This window comes from Gymnoscopelus braueri (genome assembly GCF_963280865.1).
Source record: "Gymnoscopelus braueri genome assembly, chromosome: 2".
NCBI classification, from domain to species: domain Eukaryota; kingdom Metazoa; phylum Chordata; class Actinopteri; order Myctophiformes; family Myctophidae; genus Gymnoscopelus; species Gymnoscopelus braueri.
The window spans coordinates 63,455,039-63,477,538 of record NC_137604.1 but is presented as its reverse complement, the minus strand read 5'-3'; the positions used below and the strand labels follow the sequence as shown (position 1 = coordinate 63,477,538).

At 41.3% G+C, this 22,500-nt stretch overlaps 2 protein-coding genes across 3 annotated transcripts in view; one reads left to right on the top strand and one right to left on the bottom strand.

Moving 5' to 3' along the window:
* trim2a (tripartite motif containing 2a) overlaps positions 1-22,500 on the top strand; it is a 91,246-nt gene that overhangs the window by 65,379 nt on the left and 3,367 nt on the right. For both annotated transcript variants that reach the window (XR_013934763.1, XM_080453734.1), the window contains exons 3-14: positions 86-329; positions 1,296-1,447; positions 2,229-2,409; positions 10,835-10,990; positions 11,600-11,797; positions 12,979-13,351; positions 14,073-14,176; positions 15,498-15,665; positions 18,383-18,551; positions 20,020-20,090; positions 20,845-20,985; positions 22,285-22,500. The exon at positions 22,285-22,500 is cut by the window's right edge. Coding sequence is in view for 1 of the 2 variants with exons in the window: in XM_080453734.1 (XP_080309860.1) it covers positions 86-329; positions 1,296-1,447; positions 2,229-2,409; positions 10,835-10,990; positions 11,600-11,797; positions 12,979-13,351; positions 14,073-14,176; positions 15,498-15,665; positions 18,383-18,551; positions 20,020-20,090; positions 20,845-20,985; positions 22,285-22,437 (2,110 nt within the window). In the remaining variant the exon portion in view is untranslated. The remainder of the gene's footprint in view (positions 1-85; positions 330-1,295; positions 1,448-2,228; positions 2,410-10,834; positions 10,991-11,599; positions 11,798-12,978; positions 13,352-14,072; positions 14,177-15,497; positions 15,666-18,382; positions 18,552-20,019; positions 20,091-20,844; positions 20,986-22,284) is intronic.
* On the bottom strand, positions 3,015-6,314 carry LOC308073984 (zinc finger protein RFP-like; the record flags this gene model as incomplete). Its single annotated transcript, XM_080413289.1, has 3 exons — positions 3,015-3,038; positions 4,851-5,942; positions 6,174-6,314. 3 exons carry the CDS (start codon positions 6,312-6,314, stop codon positions 3,015-3,017), a joined length of 1,257 nt encoding a protein of 418 aa, XP_080269415.1.

The following is a 22,500-nucleotide window of genomic DNA, read 5'->3' as shown; positions in this document are numbered from 1 at the left end:
GCTAATAGAGCCTTCCGGTTCAAATCCGGGATAGAAAAGGAGAGTAGAGTACATGTACTTAGTTACTTTCCACCTCTGTGTGCAGGTGTCTACAGAACTACATCCCAGCCCACAGCCTGACGCTGTCGTGTCCGGTGTGTCGCCGTACCTCCATCCTGCCAGAGAGGGGCGTGTCGGCCCTACAGAGCAACTTCTTCATCACCAACCTGATGGACGTGCTGCAGAGACCCCCGGCAGACAGCTGCAACAGCCAGGAGACCCCCGCCCTGGACCCCATCACCTCTGTGGCCGCAGGGCAGCCCCTGTCCTGCCCCAACCATGCAGGAAACGTAAGACACACACAGAGACGGACAGACGGACAGACAGTCATGCTGTATAGATAAGATAGATAGATAAAAAATTATTTAAACCCGGGGCTGATTCTAAAAATGCCTTCTAAATCTTTTTTAGATATATAGATTTAGAGTAGCCAAAAAAAAATTACCCCTTTTTCTCCCCAATTTAGTCATTATGCCAATTAATTCCTCCCCACACACATTTCTGTGTTGTCACTGCTGTTGTATCCTACTGACTCACCTGTCAGTGAGGAGCCCCCACCGGGAGGAGGTAGAGCCTTCGTCCTACTCCTCCCGCTCAACACTCGCCTCTGACAGGTGCCGCCCCTAGCCTGAGTACATGCAGTGACAAATATCACCCTACCCGCTCGGCTCCCCTCCCGAACACGGGCCAATTGTGTTCGTTTAGACGCTCGGCAAAGCCGGATGCACCATGGTGGATTCGAACCCACAACCTCCGTGGTGGTGGGCAGGAACTTTACCACTGCGCCACCCGAGCGCCCACCTTCTAAATCTTACGTTTTCTGAAAAACCTTTAATTCAACAAAGTAAAAATTAAATGATGTTGCTATATACGTATAGCAACATCTAAAATGTCACAGCTGCTGATTGAAAGGTATAAAGACATATAGGTTAAACCACTGAAACCCTACATACATCATTGACTGGGATCCCCCAGGGGTCTATCATTGGCCCCCTCTTTTTTCCCCCTCTACACCAAATCTCTTTGCCAAAAATAGCCGATCTACATCCTTACAGCGCCTCATGTTGTTGTGATATATTGTGAGCTTGTAGATCTGCTATTTTTGCCAAATGTTTGCTGCAGAATAGGGACACAGTAACTGACAGAGAGACAAACGTCCCAATGTCGTGGTACTGTACCTTTCGACAGGTACCACAACTTTGGAACGTCCGTTTATTCTTCTTGCCAGTGTGTGACTTGTTGTTATGGTTGCCTAGGTGATGGAGTTCTACTGTCCTCCGTGTGAGACAGCCATGTGTTCAGAGTGTACGAGTGGCGAGCATGCAGAGCATCCCACAGTGCCTCTCAGAGACGTGGTGGAGCAGCACAAAGCATCACTGCATGCACAGCTGGACGCCGTCAAGAAAAGGTTCCCTCCTCATCACTACCGTCATCATCATCATCATCATTAGCATTGTATTGCATCATTGTAGACAATAAAACCGACATAAAACTTACGGATTGTGGCTTTAAATGGGTATTTCACTCAAGAACTTCTTATGTAATTTTTATGTCTAGTCAGGCTTTTTTGTGCACCAGACAGTTTTTAAGTTTGCTTGATTCAGTATTTAGAAATTTGATATTCAGACATTGATATTTAGACTCGCTGAAAACGTGTTGTCCTTCCAATAATTTGATTTAAAAAAAAAATGTATTAAAATATTACATTTATTTTAAAGAATTCAATTTATTTTATTAGAAGAACGATTAGTCACCAGAACGAGGGAAGTATGTTTAAACTCATATATTATGTTTTCAATGAGTCTAACATGGCTAAAAAGGGATAGGAAGGGTGTGTGTCTGATTAAATTAATATCAATTTTCTAAATATTGAATCAAGCAACATAAAAACAGACTGGGGTGCTCTCAAAAGCCCAAGTAGACGTTAAAATGACCCCAGAAGCGTTTTAAAGTGAAATACCCCTTTAAAAGCTAAAACTTCAACAGTATGCAGTAAACAGTGATGAACAAAGTACAGTACGTAGGCCTACTCAAGTAAATACGTAATAAGTATTCAAAAGAACAAAAAATTAAGTATATTTGTATGTATACAGTATGTACTTAAGCACAGTACTCAAGTAAATGTACTTAGTTACTGTCCACCACTGGCCGTATGTAATGAGCTACTGTAATGTGACCTTTGACCCCAGGCTGCCAGAGATAGACTCCGCCCTGCAAACGCTGTCGGAGATCCTGCAGCAGCTGACCAATCAGAAGAGCTCCATGGAGGAGGACATCCACACCACGTTTGATGAGCTCCAGAAGACCCTCAACGTCCGTAAGAGTGTCCTTCTGATGGAGCTGGAGGTCAACTATGGCCTTAAGCAGAAGGTCAGCTTCACATACCAGGCTTTATTTCACCCCTTGTTTTCTCACAATTTAGTCGTTATTCCAATTCAAGGTAGTGTAATTGTTATTGTTAAAACAACGTTTTTTGTGAAAAAGTTAAAGCTCTATATTCTTATAACCATTTGCTACACAGTGTTTGCTCAGTAACAGCAATCTCCTCAACCCTTTAGCAGACAGAACATACATTTTCATGTTTTCAGCTTCAATTTCATCCAATCAGGAGAGAGTACTCATTTCTCTTTTTTTTTTAAATTATTATTCTGCTCATCTCAACATCAGTTTAACCACTTTAACACTATTTTATACTAAGGCTATTCAAAAATAGCTGATCTACAAGCTCACTGTGAGCTTGCAGATCTGCTATTTTCCAAACATTTTGCAGTTGTGAAAAATTGAATAATCTTTAAAATTTTTAACACAAATTTTCTCATGGGGGTCCCTGGCTGGAACAGACAGGGTTTGCGACCAAATACATATGAATTTGTGGGTCCTTGACTTGTTTGAGAACCACTGCTTTATAGCAGTTAAATATTGCATAAATAAAATGCAATACAGTGGGCATTAAAGTCCAGATTAAACTGCATATTTCAGTTACATATCGTGGCGTGTTTCTGAGTGAAACAGGGCAGGGAGGCGGGACATAACATTGGTAGGAGTGGAGAATTACAATTAAAAGTTGAAGATTGATTGATGGGTGGATGACCAGTGGTGTAATCTATGTATTAGAGATGCGCGGATCGTGGTTTAAGCCGCGGTTGCCGCAGTTAACCGTAGTTTTGGTGGATTCGGGTCAATCAAATATAATTATTAATTAATATCGGATAAACCGCGGGTGAAATATTGCGGTAAATAAATTAATGACATCTAATATATCTATCCATAAAATAGCTAAATCTCTGCGTGCTTGTGTCTGTGTAATCTCTCAAGAACAGATTCTGCTCTGCGTTGGAATCTGTCGTGAAGGTTCGTCATAACACGTACGCACTGGGCTACAAGTGGGCGTGCCTTCAGATCAGGAAGCAGGCCGCGCTTTACCCAATCAAATGTAGTGGGCAGGATTCACGTGTCCGTCGATCCTTCCCCCTCGAAACAAACCCAAACTAATTTAACAATAGCGTCCGCGGAGCAGACAAAACCACGGAAAGATATTCACATTTTAACTTACTTTTTCATCATAGAAACAAGTGGGCTTATAACCAAAACGATCCATGTTCTCTGGGAGAAGTGGTGTTAGTGTTCCGTGTAGAAATATTGTTAGTGGGAATGAAAACATAGTGGCACCACCGGAAGTGAAAGGCTGAAGGCAGACCAAAACCCCGGTTTCCTTGCGCACGGGTGCTACGTCGTCATTGTCCCAGAGCCAAGTAAGATAGTACAAACAGCAGAGGGCGCTGTTTTTCATTCTTATTTGTCTCTGGGTTCCCAGATTGGTGTCTGTGTGAGTGTGTAGAGCAGCCTCTGTGCGATGCGATCACAAAATGCATTGATTTAGCCTATGGAATGTCGGTGCGTCTTTATTCTTTTTTTTTAACCGGTGCTGCTCTGCTGTATGTTCAGCGCAGCAGAGCAGCACCGATCGCATCGCACAACTAATACTAAAACTAACGGGAATACCAGAAAATAATAATATTTTGACATACGGGAAAAACGGTTGGTGCAGATGCGGATATTTAAATTGGATAATATAATTATTGCGGTTGGATAACGGGCGGATAATTAATTTGTACATGCGGATTCGGGTGACGTGAGAGGCCATCCGCGTATCTCTACTATGTATAGAAACTATGATTGACATACTGTAATTGTCCATTTTGTATGAATATTCATGGGTTGGATGCAATACAATGCTATGTTTATATATTTATTATATTGAATATATATATATATATATATGTATATATATATATATATATATATATATATATATATATATATATATATATATATATATATATATATATATATATTGAATATAATAAATATATAAACATAGCATTGTATTGCATCCAATATATATATATATTTCTCACAAACTAATTACATCTCTTTTAGACATTGTAACGAAAAGTCTAACCGATTGACAGGAGTGATGAACAGAGGAGTTTTTCCAAAACATTTAAAGAGTTTCTCAATGACTAATGGCATTGGCACCCAATAGAATACAACTGTTGGCTGGATTTGAAACAGATAAACCTGTAAATTAGCCCTTCCATAGACACATTTATTGTCTGTGTTCATATAAAACTGAGGATTAAATTAGTCAGTGTGATTGACAGGAGAGATGGTCAGAGGAGCAGAGTTTTTATCACCATCATTAGGAAGAATGGATAGAGTTTCTCAGTGAAGGTGCAGCCAGGGAAAGAGTAGAGTTGAACTCTGGTCTCCACATCATAACCCTCCTCATAATCCACAAACACTCCCACTTTCTGGACCTTCTGTATTACACGGAGGAGGACAGGAGAGTCAGCAGCAGCCTTGTACTCATTTTCTTTCTCCAACCCTATAGTCCAGTAACCATTGTCAGGGCACAGTGCAATTTTCCCTTTCCTGTCGATGGACTCTCTGGCCACTCCTAAAAAACAGAAACTAGTCTTCCCTTTAACCTGAACCTCATTGTAAAACCTTCCTGAGGAGAAGCTTTGTTTTCCTAAGTCACAGGGAATATAAGAGAATCTCTCTTTGTTGTCTTGGAGATTCTTCTTTACGTTTCCACAACTCACTTGTTTTCCATCCTCAGACAGGATGAGGTTGGGTTGTGCTGTATCAGGGTCCAGAGTTACATCCACTGCATATTGCTGGATCCTCCTCAGCTCAGCATCACGCAGCCTCTTCTCCATCTCTTGACTGAGTGTCTTCTCCAGATGATCCACAGCTGTCCTAACAGTCCCCACATATGAAGACTGATGGACATTGATGTTTGTCCAGTCCTTGGTGGGTGGGGGGGGGGGGTTGATGGATGAGATGTTCTGGAGGAGGTGGAGGTGGTCTTCAGTGTGTGAGAGCTGCTTCAGCTCAGAGCTTTTCTTTTTTAACTCAGTGATTTCCTGTTGCAGATCTTTAATGAAGCCTTCAGCCTGTTTCTCTGTTGTTTTCTGCTTCTCTTCAATCACATCAATGACCTCAGCCTGGCTTCTCTCAATACAGCTCATCAGAGCAGTGAAGACCTGCACACTGTCTGCTATCTCTCTGTCTGCATCTTTCTTGCTGAGCTGTACTGAGTGTTTTACCTCCTGAATCTTCACTTGTCTCACCTGGATCATCTGCTGAACTTCAGCCTCTGTTTTTCCCAGCTCAGCCTTCTTTCCTTCATATGCCTCTTCCAGAGATACAATTTGATGTAACTTGTGGTCTGACTCGGTGCAGAACTGACAAACACGCATGGTGTCAGTTTTACAGAACAGCTCCAGAGGTCTGTCATGTTTCTTACACAGAATGTCTTCCAAGTTCTTTACAGGGTCGATTAGTTTGTGTCGTTTAACCGTGTGACTCTGTGATGAGGCTCCGACCAGGTGAGTCTCACAGTAGGAGGTCAGACACATCAGGCAGGACTTCAGGGCTTTGAGCTTGGTCTCAGTACAGACGTCACAGGAGACTTCATCTGGTTCAGCAGGTTCCTGGTTTGCGTTGGAATTATTTTTCAGATGCTTTGACTTCCTGAACTGATCAGCCATCTCAGAGAGGACTTTATTAACAGAGGTCTTTGGTCTCTTATCGAAGGTTTTGTTGCATAGTGGACACTGACACACATCACTAGTGTCCCAGTAATATGTGATACAGGTGTTACAGTAGTTGTGTCCACATGGAGTGGTGATTGGATCAGTGAACACCTCCAGACAAATAGAACACAGGAACTGCTCTTCAGACAGGAGAATGCTGGAACACGCCATTTCTATACACTGAAAATAAATATGGAAAGAAATAAGTAATTCTTGAATGCTACTACTGACAGCTTAATAGTTATGAAGCTAATAGAATAGAGCTCAATAATGTTGGCACATACTGTGAGGGAAGCCTGTCATTTTACCAACTGAACGATTAGAATAGGATTTCCAGGAAAACGAAACTAAGGGAAGATCGTCTGGATATATTTTCATATTTTTTGTTTTTCAGAATAATAAATCCTTATCTCATGTACTCACCTGTCTTTACGTTCTCAATATTTCAGCAAATATTTCTGCTGATTGAAGGTTTTTAAGTAGAGAGTGTGTCTATGTGTGTGTTTGTGTGTGTGTGTGAGCTACATGAACACTTTCACTTTCACTTCAGATTGCCTCACTCATAGATATATATAAAGGCTAGATGACTCACCCGCGCTGCTGGCCAATGGAGTACGACGTTGCCACATGGCGGCCATCTTGAAACAGTCATTCATAACATTATGTCTATGGTGCATATACTTTAAAATAACCATAGCGTGCTCAATTTTCATCCGATTTTCAAACGGTTTGGTGTGTTGTAAACACCAAAGATGTAATAAAATTATAAAATTATATATATAAAAAAAACGTGATTATAATTATAAGTATGCAGTATAATAACTACATCTTTGGTGTTTACAACACACCAAACCGTTTGAAAATCGGATGAAAATTGAGCACGCTATGGTTATTTCAAAGTATATGCACCATAGACATAATGTTATGAATGACTGTTTCAAGATGGCCGCGGTTGAGCTACGCTTGCGCCGTCCCCTTGAGCCATCTAGCCTTTATATATATCTATGGCCTCACTGACTGAGAGGCTGCTATGTTGCTGCTGTTAACCCTTCACAGCCTCCACTCTTCTCTGTACTTCATCTGTTTCTCCCTCTGTTATGGTTTAGTGCAGCGACTCCCAACCTGTGGGCCAAATAATTGTGAAAACACGAAGACTTTAATGCAATATATCATTTTCACAATTTCATGGTATTTTTTTCTTTAAAAACTTGAAAAATTACTTCACAGAGTATTAGGATTATTGATCCATGCTGGAAAACAATCAGATTGATTGATCGTTAAAAAGAACATGATCTGAAAATGCACACGGCCCACCCATCCTAACAACACCTGAGACAATAGACTCCAATAGAGAATAATCCATTTAATATCGTTGCTGTCGGGCAGAAACCTCTTATCTCCATACTTTAACTTTTGGGATTTGTTCGTAAATTAATGCCCTACTTGATCATACTACAGCATCACACAAAAGTATCAAAAGTAGCAGATCTGCAAGGCGCGTTTTGAACTTATAGATGTGCTACTTTTGCTGATTTGAATCCTGAAAAAAAAAGTTTTAGACATATGGGGTTACCACCTGACAGAGATGATATATTTGCTGATTTGCAGTGACTTTGGACATGTCCAGTCCATATTATGGCCTTATCATATGCAGATGTGTGCTGATGTTTAGCATTATTTATTATTTATTTACTACATTATTATATTTTGGGGGGGACATTTATTTTTGATAGAGACAGGACGTGTGGAGAGAGTCGAGGGAATGACATACTGCAGGAATCCCCCAAAGGCCTTTTGGGCATATCTGTGATGTATGATTCCAAATTTGCGCAAGTCGACTCGAGACCTAGTGACATTATAAAATGAATGTTAAATATTTCAAAAAGTACCCAACAATATGTCACAAAATGTAACAGTGGAGGTGCTTCTGTGTCTAACTGGCATAGAAATATGACACACACACACACACACACACACACACACACACACACACACACACACACACACACACACACACACACACACACACACACACACACACACACACACACACACACACACACACACACACACACACACACACAATTCAATTCAATTCAATTCAAAGGGCTTTATTGGCATGAGAAAACATACGTTTACATTGCCAAAGCAGAAAGCACAATACAACAATACAGCAATACAATCAAAACAAAAAATATGTACATTTGAAAGTCAGAATCTTCAATAGATCAATTTCTATGTACCAAGATCACTGGGTGCAGGTATAGTGCAGGAATATACACAATGATTAGTCTTTAGGGTGGTTGTGTTCCGTTTGATATCCTTCTCCTATCACAGCAACTCACGAATCTTGCTGCTGTGTTTGCACATTGTTGTACTTCGCCCAGCAGATATGGGAGTTTTTTGTCATTGGTCATGTTTTCAAAATCTCCGTGTGTGGTTGTAATCTGTGGGAAGTATGTGTTTCTGATGTCTTGGTACAATGGACAGACGGTTAGGAAGTGTAGCTCGGTTTCCACTTCATTTTGTGTGCAGTGGGTGCATAGTCTGTCTTCTCTCGGGATACAGGTCTGCCTGTGACGACCTTTCTCGATCGCAAGACTGTGCTCACTGAGTCTGTACCTAGTTAAGATTTTTCTTTGTTTTGGGTCGGTCACGGTGCTCAGGTATTCTGCCACTGCGTATTCTCTGTTTAGGGCCAGATAGCATTCTAGTTTACTCTGCTTTTGTGTTGCTTCTTTCCAATGTGTCAGGTAGTTTTCCTTTTGCTGTTTTATAATTTGGTTTAGTCCAATGGGTTTTCTATCTCGTGGCTCTGTTTGTGTTTGTGCCCGGAGTTCCAGAGCCAGCTGGCTGAGGGGGCATCTCTCTAGAGTTTCGCTGTGTCTGAGTGCCTTGTTATGGAGTGCATCTAGGTCGCTTTCTTTTAGGTGGTTGTAGAACTTAATTGCTCTCTTTTTTATTTTGATTATGAGTGGGTATCGTCCACACACACACACACACACACACACACTCACACTTCCGCACGGCCACACCCTAAAAAATATGGCAATAAATACCGCCAAAAACATCATCAAATGTGACACATGTACGACAGTACCTTGACTTTAAAGGACTCTGTTTATGCTGAGTCATTATGTGTCAGCAATCAGGGCATTATAACTGACTAAATAACACATTAGAACAGGGAGGAGCCAAGGAGAGAGAGAGAGAGGGAGAGCGAGAGAGAGAGAGAGAGAGAGAGAGATATGAGTGTGTGTGTGTGTGTGTGTGTGTGTGTGTGTGTGTGTGTGTGTGTGTGTGTGTGTGTGTGTGTGTGTGTGTGTGTGTGTGTGTGTGTGTGTGTGTGTGTGTGTGTGTGTGTGTGTGTGTGTGTGTGTGTGTGCGCCTGCCTGCGTGCGTGCCTGCCTGCCTGCCCACGCGCGCGTGTATATGAGGCAGATAGAGACACATTTACAGATGTAGCCAGACAGATAAGAGCGAATGTGTGTGTGTGTGTGTGAGAGAGAGAGAGAGAGAGAGAGAGAGAGAGAGAGAGAGAGAGAGAGAGAGAGAGAGAGAGAGAGAGAGAGAGAGAGAGAGAGAGAGATCTACAGGAAGCCAGTGAGTGTATCTTTCCACCCAGTCTTGAGAACCAATCAACCAGCCACCCCCCCCACCCCCACCCCCACCCCCACCCCTCAGGGACCTCTCCATCATCACATGGACGGTTAATGTTTAACCCTTCAGGGGGCGTGTTTACAGCCCACCATCACATTATCATGTCTGTGTCTTCCTGTCAGAAGCACATAGGAAGCTCCATGACTGAACAGTATACAGCATGTAGATGGATGGGGTTCAGCGTATCTGTCCTGTGATTGGCTGGTGTCACCCACACACACACCCATAGGGGTGGAGTTAAGTGCTGTTCATGCTGAACACGCTGCTAGTGAGTGAGTTAGTGTATCTGCAGCGCTCTGAGCGGGGTATGACATCTCTGATTACAGTCACTGTACAGTATGTTACTCACAAAGCTGTTGCTGGTAGGAATGAGTGCAGGATGGAAGGTTTAAAGTTACAACAGGAGGATAAAATGGACTCTGGTGTTTCAGAAGTGGAGTGTGGTGGAGGGCAGGAACAGGTGAGTGTTCATTGGATAACTGTGATGGAGCTGTTAACCTTGAGCCCTGAGGGTGAGGGATAGAGTGTGCGCGTGTGTGTGTGTGTGTGTGTGTGTGTGTGTGTGTGTGTGTGTGTGTGTGTGTGTGTGTGTGTGTTGTATTGATACCGGTATGTTGTATTTTTGTGTGTTGTTGTGATTAAATTATTATTATTTTTTTAAGATTTATTGTTGGGCTTTTTATGCCTCTATCATTGATAGGACAGTAGGCTGACAGGAAATGGGGAGAGAGAGATGGGGAGTGGCACGCAGCAAAGGCCGGGACTCGAACCCGCAACGCGCTGTCAGGCTACATTGTAGCCTAGGTGCCCGGACTGCTACGCCAGCGGTCCGGGCCATTATTATTGTTGTTTTTTTATCTGGCTCCTATTTTGGTCAGGTCTCTCTTGTAAAAGAAATTTCTGATTTCAATGAGACTTCCTGGTAAAATAAAGGTAAAATAAAGTAAGAATAGTAAATCACTCTGGCTATAAGTGTCTGATAACTGCAGTAATGGTAATTGTCTATGTATATTTTGTGTGTGTGTGTCCAGGTTCTGCAGGCCCAGCTGGACAGTCTCTTACAGGGTCAGGACGGCATCAACAGCAGTTGTAACTTCACAGAACAGGCTCTGAGTCACGGCAGCGAGGCCGAGGTTCTGCTGGTCAAGAAGCAGATGAGTGAGAGACTCAGTGAGCTGGCCATCCAGGTCAGCCCTAAAACTAGACTTTATTTATTTTATTAGCCATTGTTCTAACCATTACTTTTTCCATCAATCAAATAATCGAGAAGTGCGTTGGTTTCTTTTTGGAGATTTGGTATTCTTTATATAAAAAAAATAATAATCTCAATCTAATAAATTGAGTAGTCTGATTAAACACTTTACCCCTATTTTATATTTCATCATACAACGGTGTCATGCAATTAAAAAATATATAGTTATCTATAAGCTTACAACTTTTTGATATTTTGTGAAATGTTTTTCTTTTTTGATTATTGATAATTTTATTTAAATAGTTAATTGTTTACTAATCAATTACATTGTTTTGTTTTGCTTCAATGGTTTTCTTAACATTATTTATTTAAATCCTCTCACCATGCAATAACTGTAATGTCTAACTCTAATACATACAAAACGACACACACAGATACTGCTAATTACTTTGCTATCGTTGCATATGTATACAGATATAGGGGGGAAAAGCAAAAAAGGGAGACAAAAATGTCACCATACTTCCGTATCTATGTACTTGTCATTTTTCCCTAATAGAAATATTTATATTAAAAGAAAAAAATATTGCACCCTTACAACATCCAGGACCTGCCCCTGCGGCCCGGCGAGAACCAGCAGCTGGACTTCCTGTCGGAGACGGACGGCCTGAAGAAGTCCATCCACAACCTGGGCTCCATCGTCACCACCAACGCCGTGTCGCTGGAGAGCGTGGCCACGGGCGACGGCCTGCGCCACTGTGTGGTTGGCCTGCCCACCTCCGTCACTGTCACCACCAAGGACAAGGTATACCTGCCACCTAGTGGTGGAAAAAGTACTCAAACTTTTTACTTAAGTTAAAGTATCAATACTGCAATGTAGAAACACTCTGTTGCAAAAAGTTCTGGTAATCAATTTCAGAAGTTTTGTAGCTTGAAGATCGTCTGTTTTCAAATAGCCAAAGTTTAAATAGGGCTGAAGTGGTTAATGTATGTTTTGTAATAATAATGTAAATCTACAAAGTAACTAGTAACTAAAATGTTCAAATAAGTGTAGTGGAGTAAAAGTGCAATATTTGTCGCTAAGATCATGATGTAGTTGAAAAATAAAATATTGACTTTTCAGGAAATGAAAAAGAAAAACACAATACCGCCTCTTCAAAATTGGTATGGTGACATTGTCAGATGCTTGAATGTCCCCTTAAATTATCATTACTTTACCCAAATACAGCTCAAGTGGTGTTAGGAGGTTTTTGACCATTAATGTGGAGATATGTCCATCATTGATTAGAATGAAGAGACGGAAAAAAGCCTGAGTCGGTATAAAGTTTGTTTATCTTCCGCTCTGCAGCTGCTCTGTGTGCCACGCAGGGGAGAGGGGGTGGAGTTAGGAGGTTTGACTGACAGTTTGAGGATCTAATGGAGTTAAGAGATTTAGTCAGAAGCGCTTTTTAATACTTTTCATTGAGTGTTCAAAAACACAATTTCTTTTCTATTTTTTAAGTAAAGAAAATTAAAAAGTTGAAATACGGAGATAGGAGGTTTGCGCCCGACAGTGACAATATAATATTGTCACTGCAAAAGTAGCAAAGATAGCCAATTTAGAAGCTTACCATTGAGCTTTTAGATCTTTGCTGATTTTTGCTGAATTCCTGAAAAGCAACAGTTTTGGACATAAAACAAGGTTTCCGCCCGACAGTGTAGATATTAGGTCATAATATTAGTTACTATGGCTGCTATAGTATATTAAGTGTTTTTCTGCTATAGCATATACACATATTTTAATACAGCTAAGAATACTGTTGAAGGCTTCTTATTTGTTTCTTTTCTTATTTGTACTATTCCTACTTCATCTTAGTTTATCTTTTTCATTATTACTATTTCCATTTTTGTTGTAGCACAGTATTTTGTGGGCCTCACAGAATTGCATTTTTCTTCTTCACCTGTATGAGTAATGCCTAATAAAACGTTCTCGATTCTTGGTTGAAGGACGGAGAGCTGTGCAAGATGGGGAACGCCGTCATCGCGGCGGAGCTGCTGGCGCCCGACGGCAGTGTGGCGGGCGGAGGGGAGCTCGTGGACAACAAGAACGGAACGTACGAGTATCTGTTCACGGCGCCCAAAGAGGGCAGCTTCAGCCTGTCGCTGCGTCTGTACGAGCAGCACATCAGAGGAAGCCCCTTCAGGATCAAAGCCACCAAGTCCATCGACGTGTCGCCCACGTCGGACGGCGTGAAGAAGAGGCTCAAGTCGCCGGGCAGCGGCCACATCAAGCAGAAGGCCATCAAGAGGCCGGCCAGCATGTACAGCACCGGCAAGAGGAAAGAGAACGCCATCGAGGACGACCTCATTTTCAGAATCGGTAATGGTGGTCAATTTAGGCCTGTCACAATTATTACATGATCGCCTAATCGCAATTATTTGAGATAATCGCAATCGTTTTGCGTGATCGTCATAATCATTTCCATGCTGAAAAATGTTCATACATTTAAAAAACATTTTGCAAAAAAAACGTTGTAGGCTTGTAGATCAGCTATTTCTTTAAATGTTTTAAAAGTAAAATTAAGTAGTGAAAAACTATTAAATATGTCAGTAATGTCTTTGTATATTTAAGTTATTTGCGATATCTGCCGTATGCACCTTTTGTTTACCAAGCCAAAACGCCACACAGAAATGTATTTTTTTATTCATAATGTTCCAATGTTCAATGCCAAAAACACTATCAAATCATTAATCGCAAATATATGTGTGACAATTAATCCTCGACTTAAATTTGTAATCGTGACAGCCCTAGATGTCATCACTGATGTCATCTGTTTGGGCAAAGAGATATTACCCTTTTAGCTTCATGCAATACCTCTTGTCAGCCAGTATAGGAGTCCTACCCAACACCAGGGTCTAAAAATATCTCATTGGAAGAGTAGAGATCACTGTACCACTGCACATGTGAATGTTAATGCAAACATACTCTACCATACAAATTACTTAAACTGTTTTATTCACAAACAAAGGGTTATTCTGCAGCTTTGATATTGAGGATTTTCCAGTACAGTAAAAACGTTGTCATGTTGTATGTTTTCTAGGTACAAAGGGGAGGAACAAGGGTGAGTTCACCAACCTACAGGGAGTAGCAGCATCCTCTCAGGACAAGGTTCTGATCGCTGACAGCAACAACCAGTGTGTTCAGGTAAAACACACACACACACACACACACACACACACACACACACACACACACACACACACACACACACACACACACACACACACACACACACACACACACACACACACACACACACACACACACAACCAGTGTGTTCAGGTAACAAACAGCCAGTGGTGGACAGTAACAGAGTGCATGTACTTGAGTACTGTTTAAGTGCATATGACTTGTAGGCCTGCTATTTTCACTATCATTGATATAGTTTTTTTTAAAGTCTGGGAAATCTTGGAAAATGTCTAAATGTCAATACAGCAACGCATTGATTTAAAAAAGAAAATGTACTTTTAAATGTGTGCTTTTGAATACTTCCAGTACTTTAACTCAGGGGTACTAATGTTATATGATCTGATTTATATCCTATATAAATGGAGTTATATCGGGATATTGGGCAACCTCTGCTTTAACTCAAGTACAAATGTGACAGAGCAACTTTCCCTTGTAGTTGAGTTACATTTGACCAGGAGTACTGTATCTATATTTTGCCTGAAGTACAGTACAGGGGTCGAGTACATATTGTCCAGCACTGCAATCAGCCCTGCAGTACAGCAGCTACGCAGCAACGCAGCAACGCAGCAACGCAGTGACTCATCACTATTTTCCTCTTAAGAATGCTGCCTCTGTACTCTGGCATCGTCATGGAAACCTACCCCCCTGTGCACCATTGTTACGTAGCTAAAACATAATATTAAAAAAACAAGTGCTAAGGATTTATGAGCCATCCAAGCAGGATGACACGTTTAAAAATAGACGAGTGTGTTTGTTTTCCTCAGTTCCACCTTCCACAAAATAATTGATTTCTCTTCTTTTGTGTGTAAATTAAAGCTGCACTACTGTACGTAACTTTCCTCTTCTACCGAAGTTCTGAAGTTTTAATTTTTTACCATTGAGCTAACATACAGTGCTTGGTCAATAAACTGATGCTAATTATGAATATAATAATAATTAGTAATAGTATTAGCAGATATGTGCTAACCACATGAACCCCTATTCTGGGACAAACATTAGGTGAAAATAGCTGATTTGGCAAAGATATCATAGATAGCAAAAAAGGGAGGGAGCCTAGCATAGACCCCTGGGGGTCACCTTGCACTAAGTATATCATCTATGTCGGGTGGAAACTGTTGCTTTTCAGGATTCAAATTCAAAAGCATCAAAAGTAGCAGATCTACAAGCTTAAGAAAAAATATATATATATGGAGATAAGAGGTTTCTGCCCAGCAACAGCGATATAGGGGTTGTTGTGTGGTTCTTGGTGTCATCCCAGTGGTGTTGTTTTCCTCAGATCTTCACCAACGACGGTCAGTTTAAGAGTCGTTTCGGCGTGCGCGGCAGGACCCCCGGTCAGCTGCAGAGACCCACGGGCGTGGCCGTCCACCCCAACGGTGACATCATCATCGCCGACTACGACAACAAGTGGGTCAGCATCTTCTCCAGCGAAGGCAAGTTCAAGGTGAGAGTCTTTGTTGTGCGATGCCATGCAATGCCATGCGAAAATAAAACCAGATAAATTTACTAATTTAGACCTGAGGCTTTCTAAATCCTAACCTAGGTTTTCTGAATAACTTCTGAATAGCTTTTTAAAATAATGTTGCTATATACATAGCAACATTAAAATGAGATGCTTTCCCAGATTGAAGGGTATAAGAACGTCTGTTTAAAAGCAATTTACTTTTTAGTTTTTTACAAACATTTTAAATAAAACATTTTTTATTTTATTTTAAAATGTAAGTAAGTAAGTATGTAAATTGTATTTGTATAGCACCTTTCACAGAGAGAACTCACAAAGTGCTTTACATACAACAGAAATAAAAACGGCAAGAAACATTCAAAAGAAACAGAACAAAAACACAATGCATCTCAGAGAAAACAAAACAGCAGACACATTTCACACCTGGAGAAGCTGACATTACCCAAAAAGCATGTAGTGTTTTTAGCTGGTCCTTACAAATATCCACAGACGCTTCAGCTCTCAGGCCACGAGGAATTCCGCCCCCCTCCCTCCAAACCAAATGTAGTCGTTAAGCCAATAAATTCCTCCCACTGCTTGCCACTGATGTTGTACCCTACTGGCTCACCTGTTAGTGATTAGTCTCCACCGGGAGGACGTAGAGAGCCTTCGTCCTACTCCACTCGCTCAACATTCTCTGCTGACCTGTAGGAGTACGTAAAGTGACAAATATCTCCCTCCCTACCCGGCTTCCCTCAGACGCTCGGCCAAGCCGGATGCACTGCAGGTACTTTACCACTGCGCCACCCGAGCGCCCTCTATTCAAAAAGATTACCAAAAAATGACTCTTTCCCCTCCTAGCTGTGCCTGTGTTGGCTCCTACAGTGTCAGTTTGCTTGTAGTCTCTCAACTATTCCACAATCTCTGAATGCTACATAGAGTCTGGAACTACACCTCCCGAAAGCCGAGAACGGAAGCTGTCATCTGTTCGTTATTTCCATTCACGAAAATACATTTTAAAGGGATAGTTCACCCCAAAAATATATATTTTTTCATCGATTAGACACCCCGTGGAGATATTTTTTTGTTTTTGTCGGATTCCTAAGCCAATAATTTGGTGGCCAGCGGACCGGTAGGCACCGGTTCCGCTAGGAGACACAAAGGAGACTCTTTGTGTCTCCTACCGGAACCACTGTCGGTCATCAAATTATTGGCCTAGGAATGCGACAAAAACGCAAAAAATATCCATGGAGTGACTAATCGATAGCAAAAAAGTCATTTTGGGGGTGAACTATTCCTTTAAACTATCTTTACATTATATTAGTGTTACCATTTCTGATAAGCAGCAAGTTATATATGCTTCGATTATTTAGATTTATATCAAGACAAATGTTGCGCGACTGCAAAAACTAAACGGAAACTGGGATAAATCCGCATTATCCTCTGATCATTTTCAGAGCCGTACGACAGAAACATTGGTGTGAAAATGGTGGGAGGCAACAGTCTGGCTCGAGAGACTACTTTTCTTGCCGCCAGTTCTGGTTGCCTGAAGCAGTGTCCAGTCAGCCTCATCCTTCTCTCTCTAACCTTGTCTGTGACCCGCGGGAGGCCTCCGTAGTCCGTAGGGGTCCACGTTTCTCATGTAGTCCCCCCATGTGACCTTGTTGTGCAGGACAGAGATGAGAAACAGGAAATTAAAGTTGAAAAAAAAGAAGATGACATATAACCCAAGGTCATGTGTTGAATTCAAACCCATGACGTTATGCATGGTCTGTGGCTGTGCCTGTCATCAAGTCACGCCAGTGTCATCTATTTTTACATTCCTTTTGATACTTGTACTGTACAATGTTTATTCATTATATTACACGTCTCATACTCACTAGAGCCTTCTCTCATGAGTTTCCTACACCAGTGGTTCTCAAAGTGTGGTCCGGGGACCACCAGGGGTCCTTGAGGGGGTTCCAGGGGGTCCCCAGCAAATGTACTTATATACTGTATATATATATGCGTACATTGGATATTTATATAAAATATCCGACCTGCAAGCTCACAATGCACTGCCATGCGATACGTTGTGAGCTTGTAAAATACAATTAAAAAAAGAAATGCAAATACAATAATTTGGGGGTCCTTGCCATGAAAAAGGTTTTAGAACCACTGTCCTACACTGTCTCTCTCTCAGCTGTCACACTGTCTGTCTCTCCTACACTGTCTCCCTCTCAGCTGTCCTGCTGTCTGTCTCTCCTATGTTGTCTCTGTGTGTCTCTCTCAGATTTCCAATATTCTGTCTCTGCTACACTGTCTCCCTCTCAGCTGTCTGTCTCAATAAAGAAAATGTGCCAAGAGTAGTTTTACCAATAAACCATTTTTACTGCAGACAGCATGTTGAGTCATGGTTGCCAGTGCTGGCGTCAATGAATTTCACAGTCATCTATATTAGATAATGCCTTCTTTACACTGGGGCTGGCTATGTGTTGCTCCATAACTCTCACTTTATAATCTCTTGAGATCTGCTGGCACTGACGTTCTTGGCTATAAATAAATAAATACATGAATTCTGGTCTGACGTAAGATCAGCTCTTTATGTTACCACTTGAAGTAAATAACACAATACCACACCCCCAGTTCAGCATTAATGCTCTCTCTCTCTCTCTCTCTCTCTCTCTCTCTCTCTCTCTCTCTCTCTCTCTCTCTCTCTCTCTCTCTCTCTCTCTCTCCAGGCTAAGCTAGGCTCAGGGAAGCTGATGGGTCCTAAGGGCGTGTCAGTGGACAGGAATGGACACATCATCGTGGTGGACAACAAGGCCTGCTGCGTCTTCATCTTCCAGCCCAACGGAAAACTGGTCACCAAGTTCGGAACCCGAGGCAACGGCGACCGGCAGTTTGCAGGTAACATTTTAAAGAACCAGACAGAACACTCAGTGATGGACAGCAAACCAAGCACATCGTTGTTTTCTTTCTTAAACACTATATTCTTGGAATATTTCGTTTATATCGTTGCTGTCGGGCAGAGACCTCTTATCGTAACTTTTTTAGTTTTCTTTTGTAAATTAACGTCCTACTTGATCATACTACAGCGTCACACAAAAGCATCAAAAGTAGCAGCTCTGCAAGCTCGAAACGTGGCGCGAAGCGACGCGTTTCGAGCTTGTAGATCTGCTACTTTTGCTATTTTTGAATTGTAATCCTGAAAAGTAACAGTTTTGGACGTATGAGGTTTCCACCCGACAGAGAATATATAAAACATGACAGGAACTCTCACTCTCATGTTTATAAAATGCATATAAACAAAAACAAACAAAAACCGAGCAGACAGAAATCACATACAGTAAAAGACACATCATTGTGCCCATATTTCTTGAAAGATTTCACTTTAATGGTAAAAGTCAATTTCTCTAGTGCAAGACAATTTGACAATTCTCTGTACCATTCATTGCCTGATGTCTGGTTTAATTGGGTTTTTCCAGAAGAGAGCAATTATGTTTAGCCTGGAGAAGAGACCAGAGAGTATGTAATCATACTCTTTTGTATTACTTTGTATTACTATTAACTTCGAGATTCTCAAGTACAGTACTTGAGTAAATGTTTGGGGGTATTTGTTTTAGTGTTTTGAAAGCTTATGACTTCCACTGCGCTACAGTTCAGAGGGAACGGTTGGTTCCCACGGCTACTTACAGTACTTACTTAGTGCATCTCAAAGACCAATATTGTACTTTTGACTCCACTTATTTTCTTGGAAGGGACCCCCGGGACACAAACATTCATACATTATGAATTAAACACTTATGCTCTATTTTTAAAAATATTGAAAATGGACGATCTACAACAGTTTTTCAAGCTTTTTCATGCCAAGGACACCCAAAATGTTATGTATTTGGCCGCCGCAAACCCCCATCTGAAAATGTTTCGTGCCAGGGACCCCCAGAAGAGAAGATTTGTATAAAAAAATTACAAAATACTACATATTGTATAAAACTGTGTTGCAGATTAAACTTTTTCATAGATTTCATAGATAGCTTCATAGACTTGTTGGACAGCACTATCATCAGTGTTGTGTAAATGAACGTAAAACGTGGTTAATGTAAACGAAATAATCCTTTAACACAAATATTTTGTAGCTTTTGTAGCTTTGTAGTAACTCTGAGGACCCCATAGGGGTCCAGAACCCCCTGTTGAAGACACATTTTCTAATCTATTATTGTTCTATTTCTCCTGGCGCCTTTCATTCAGTTGGCACGTTTACCAAAAACATTCACCATGCAGTCTGCTGTTTATTCTAGATATGTAGTGTTTCCATGAAGCTACAGTGGAGGAATGTTATGTGTGACCTTGTTGTTCTGTTGCTTCTGTCTTCTAGGTCCTCACTTTGCTGCTGTCAACCACAACAATGAAATCATTATCACTGACTTCCACAATCACTCTGTCAAGGTAATGTCTGTCTGTCTGTGACAAAGGAAATAAAAGAAAAGCATGTATTTTATTTGATATCAAGTTTACATGCATGGCTGCTTATACTGGCACACCAAATAATCAACTTATTTTAGTTAAAGCGGCAATCCATAACAGTTTTTAGTGAATAAAACGTTATATTTTGTGTATGTTAATACAATATAACTAATGGTGGGTGTAGTTAGTCTCCTTGCTTTTCTATAGAGAATTTTACATCCTGTGGACTGGTAGGACACCTACTGGTTGACAACAGGTATTGCATGATTGATGGTCAAAGAGCAGTTCATGCTCTAACAGGTTTTCCATAGTTCACATGGATTCAAGATGGATTCAAGTTCACTCATTTGGATTCCATAGAAGCCAGAATGTCTTCTATGGAAGCATGTTGTGCAGCGAAAATAGCCAATCTACAAGCTCTCAATGTGTCTGCCTGTAACGCATTGAGAGCTTGTAGATAGGCTATTTTCCAATTATATGACAGGCTATTTTCCAATTATATGAACATACAGTTGAAAAGTGTTCCTATAAGCCCTATTTCGAAAATAGCAAAAATAGCTGATCTACAAACTCACAACACGTTACATCACGAGATGTTGTGAGCTTGTAGATCTACAATTTTCGCTATTCTTTAATATAGCAATTAACATCCATCCCCGGGACTTCGAATGACACCCCCTGATTCCCGCTGTAATCTGTTCCTTCGTCTTCCTTCCATGTAACAACACATGAACAGGTGTTCAACACGGAGGGGGAGTTCCTGTTGAAGTTTGGTTCTAACGGCGAGGGCAACGGACAGTTCAACGCCCCCACCGGTGTGGCTGTGGACGTCAACGGGAACATCATCGTAGCCGACTGGGGCAACAGTCGTATACAGGTCAGAGCACCAACTGTACCCTACATGGTTACATGAACCACTTTATCCCTATATGGTTGACCGGAGTCCCTCAGGGCTCTATACTAGTGTCTTTTCTGTATTCTGTTATTGTGGGGAAAGCTTTCGTTGAAAATAGCAGATCGACAAACTTGTGGATCTGCTATTTTCAGCTAAAGCTTTCCCCACAATACGGAGGCTGGGGTTTAAGTGCATTAGAATCATTTATTCTCCATCGCATGAGGGTGCCACTCGTCAAAAAAGGAACTTCAAGATTCAAAATGTTTATTTTTCATTTTTTATTGTTACATCTAATGTACAGGAACATAAAAGTAAAAGAGTTTTTTGTTCTGGTTCCTCATACATTGTGGCATGATGACTATCGAGAATTTTTGACACTTAGTTCAACAACAAAATATTTCTTACATCCTTTTAATCTGTTTTCTTTACCCATTATTCTAAAGATGTCTTCTAAATCCTAAAAGTTTTCTGAAAACATATGTTATATCAGTGGTGCTCAAACTTTTTCATGTCAAGGAGGACCCCCAAAATGATATGTATTTGGCCGTGGACCCAGTGGCGTACCCACTGTAGAGGCAGGGCAGGCATCTATCCTGCCCAACTAAGATCTTGCCTCCCCTAGAAAACCCAAATAACCCGAAAATGCACCAACAAGTTTAGAATTGAGCAGATTGGACCTTCCGTTCCAGAGATAATGGCCAAAACATCTTGAAAACGGCCACTTTCGCCGGTTTTTCAAAAAAAATCTCGCCTGCTCTAAATGTAATTCCTGGGGACGCTACTGCGTGGACCCCGTCTCAAAATATTTAGTTCCAGGGACCCCCAGAAGCACAGATTTGAGTGAAAATGTTTCACTTTAAAAATATATATATATATATTCAAATATTAGTCACTAGTATCATTAGTTCACGATTTTTCAAAAATATAGTAGATCTACAAGCTCTGTCACTACAAGCTACAAACTCCTCATGACACGCTATGAGCTTGTAGAGCTGCTATATTTGAATGGCCAGAGTATAAAATAATAGTTAAGGTGGTTAAAATCTAAAATGACACAGACGTTTTCCCTGTTTTAATGGGTTAAGGGAACTCATCCATTGAAAATGTTGAGGCATGTTTCAACTGACCAAGAGAGCATCTGTCTGTCTGTCTGTCTGTCTGTCTGTCTGTCTGTCTGTCTGTCTGTCTGTCTGTCTGTCTGTCTGTCTGTCTGTCTGTCTGTCTGTCTGTCTGTCTGTCTGTCTGTCTGTCTGTCTGTCTGTCTGTCTGTCTGTCGGTCAGGTGTTCGATGGCAGTGGATCGTTCCTGTCCTACATCAACACATCGGCGGACCCCCTGTACGGCCCCCAGGGCCTGGCCCTCACCTCTGACGGACACGTGGTGGTGGCTGACTCTGGGAACCACTGCTTCAAAGTCTACCGCTACCTGCAGTAGCACAACACAGCCTGTACATGTGTACATACATACATACATACATACATACATACATACATACAT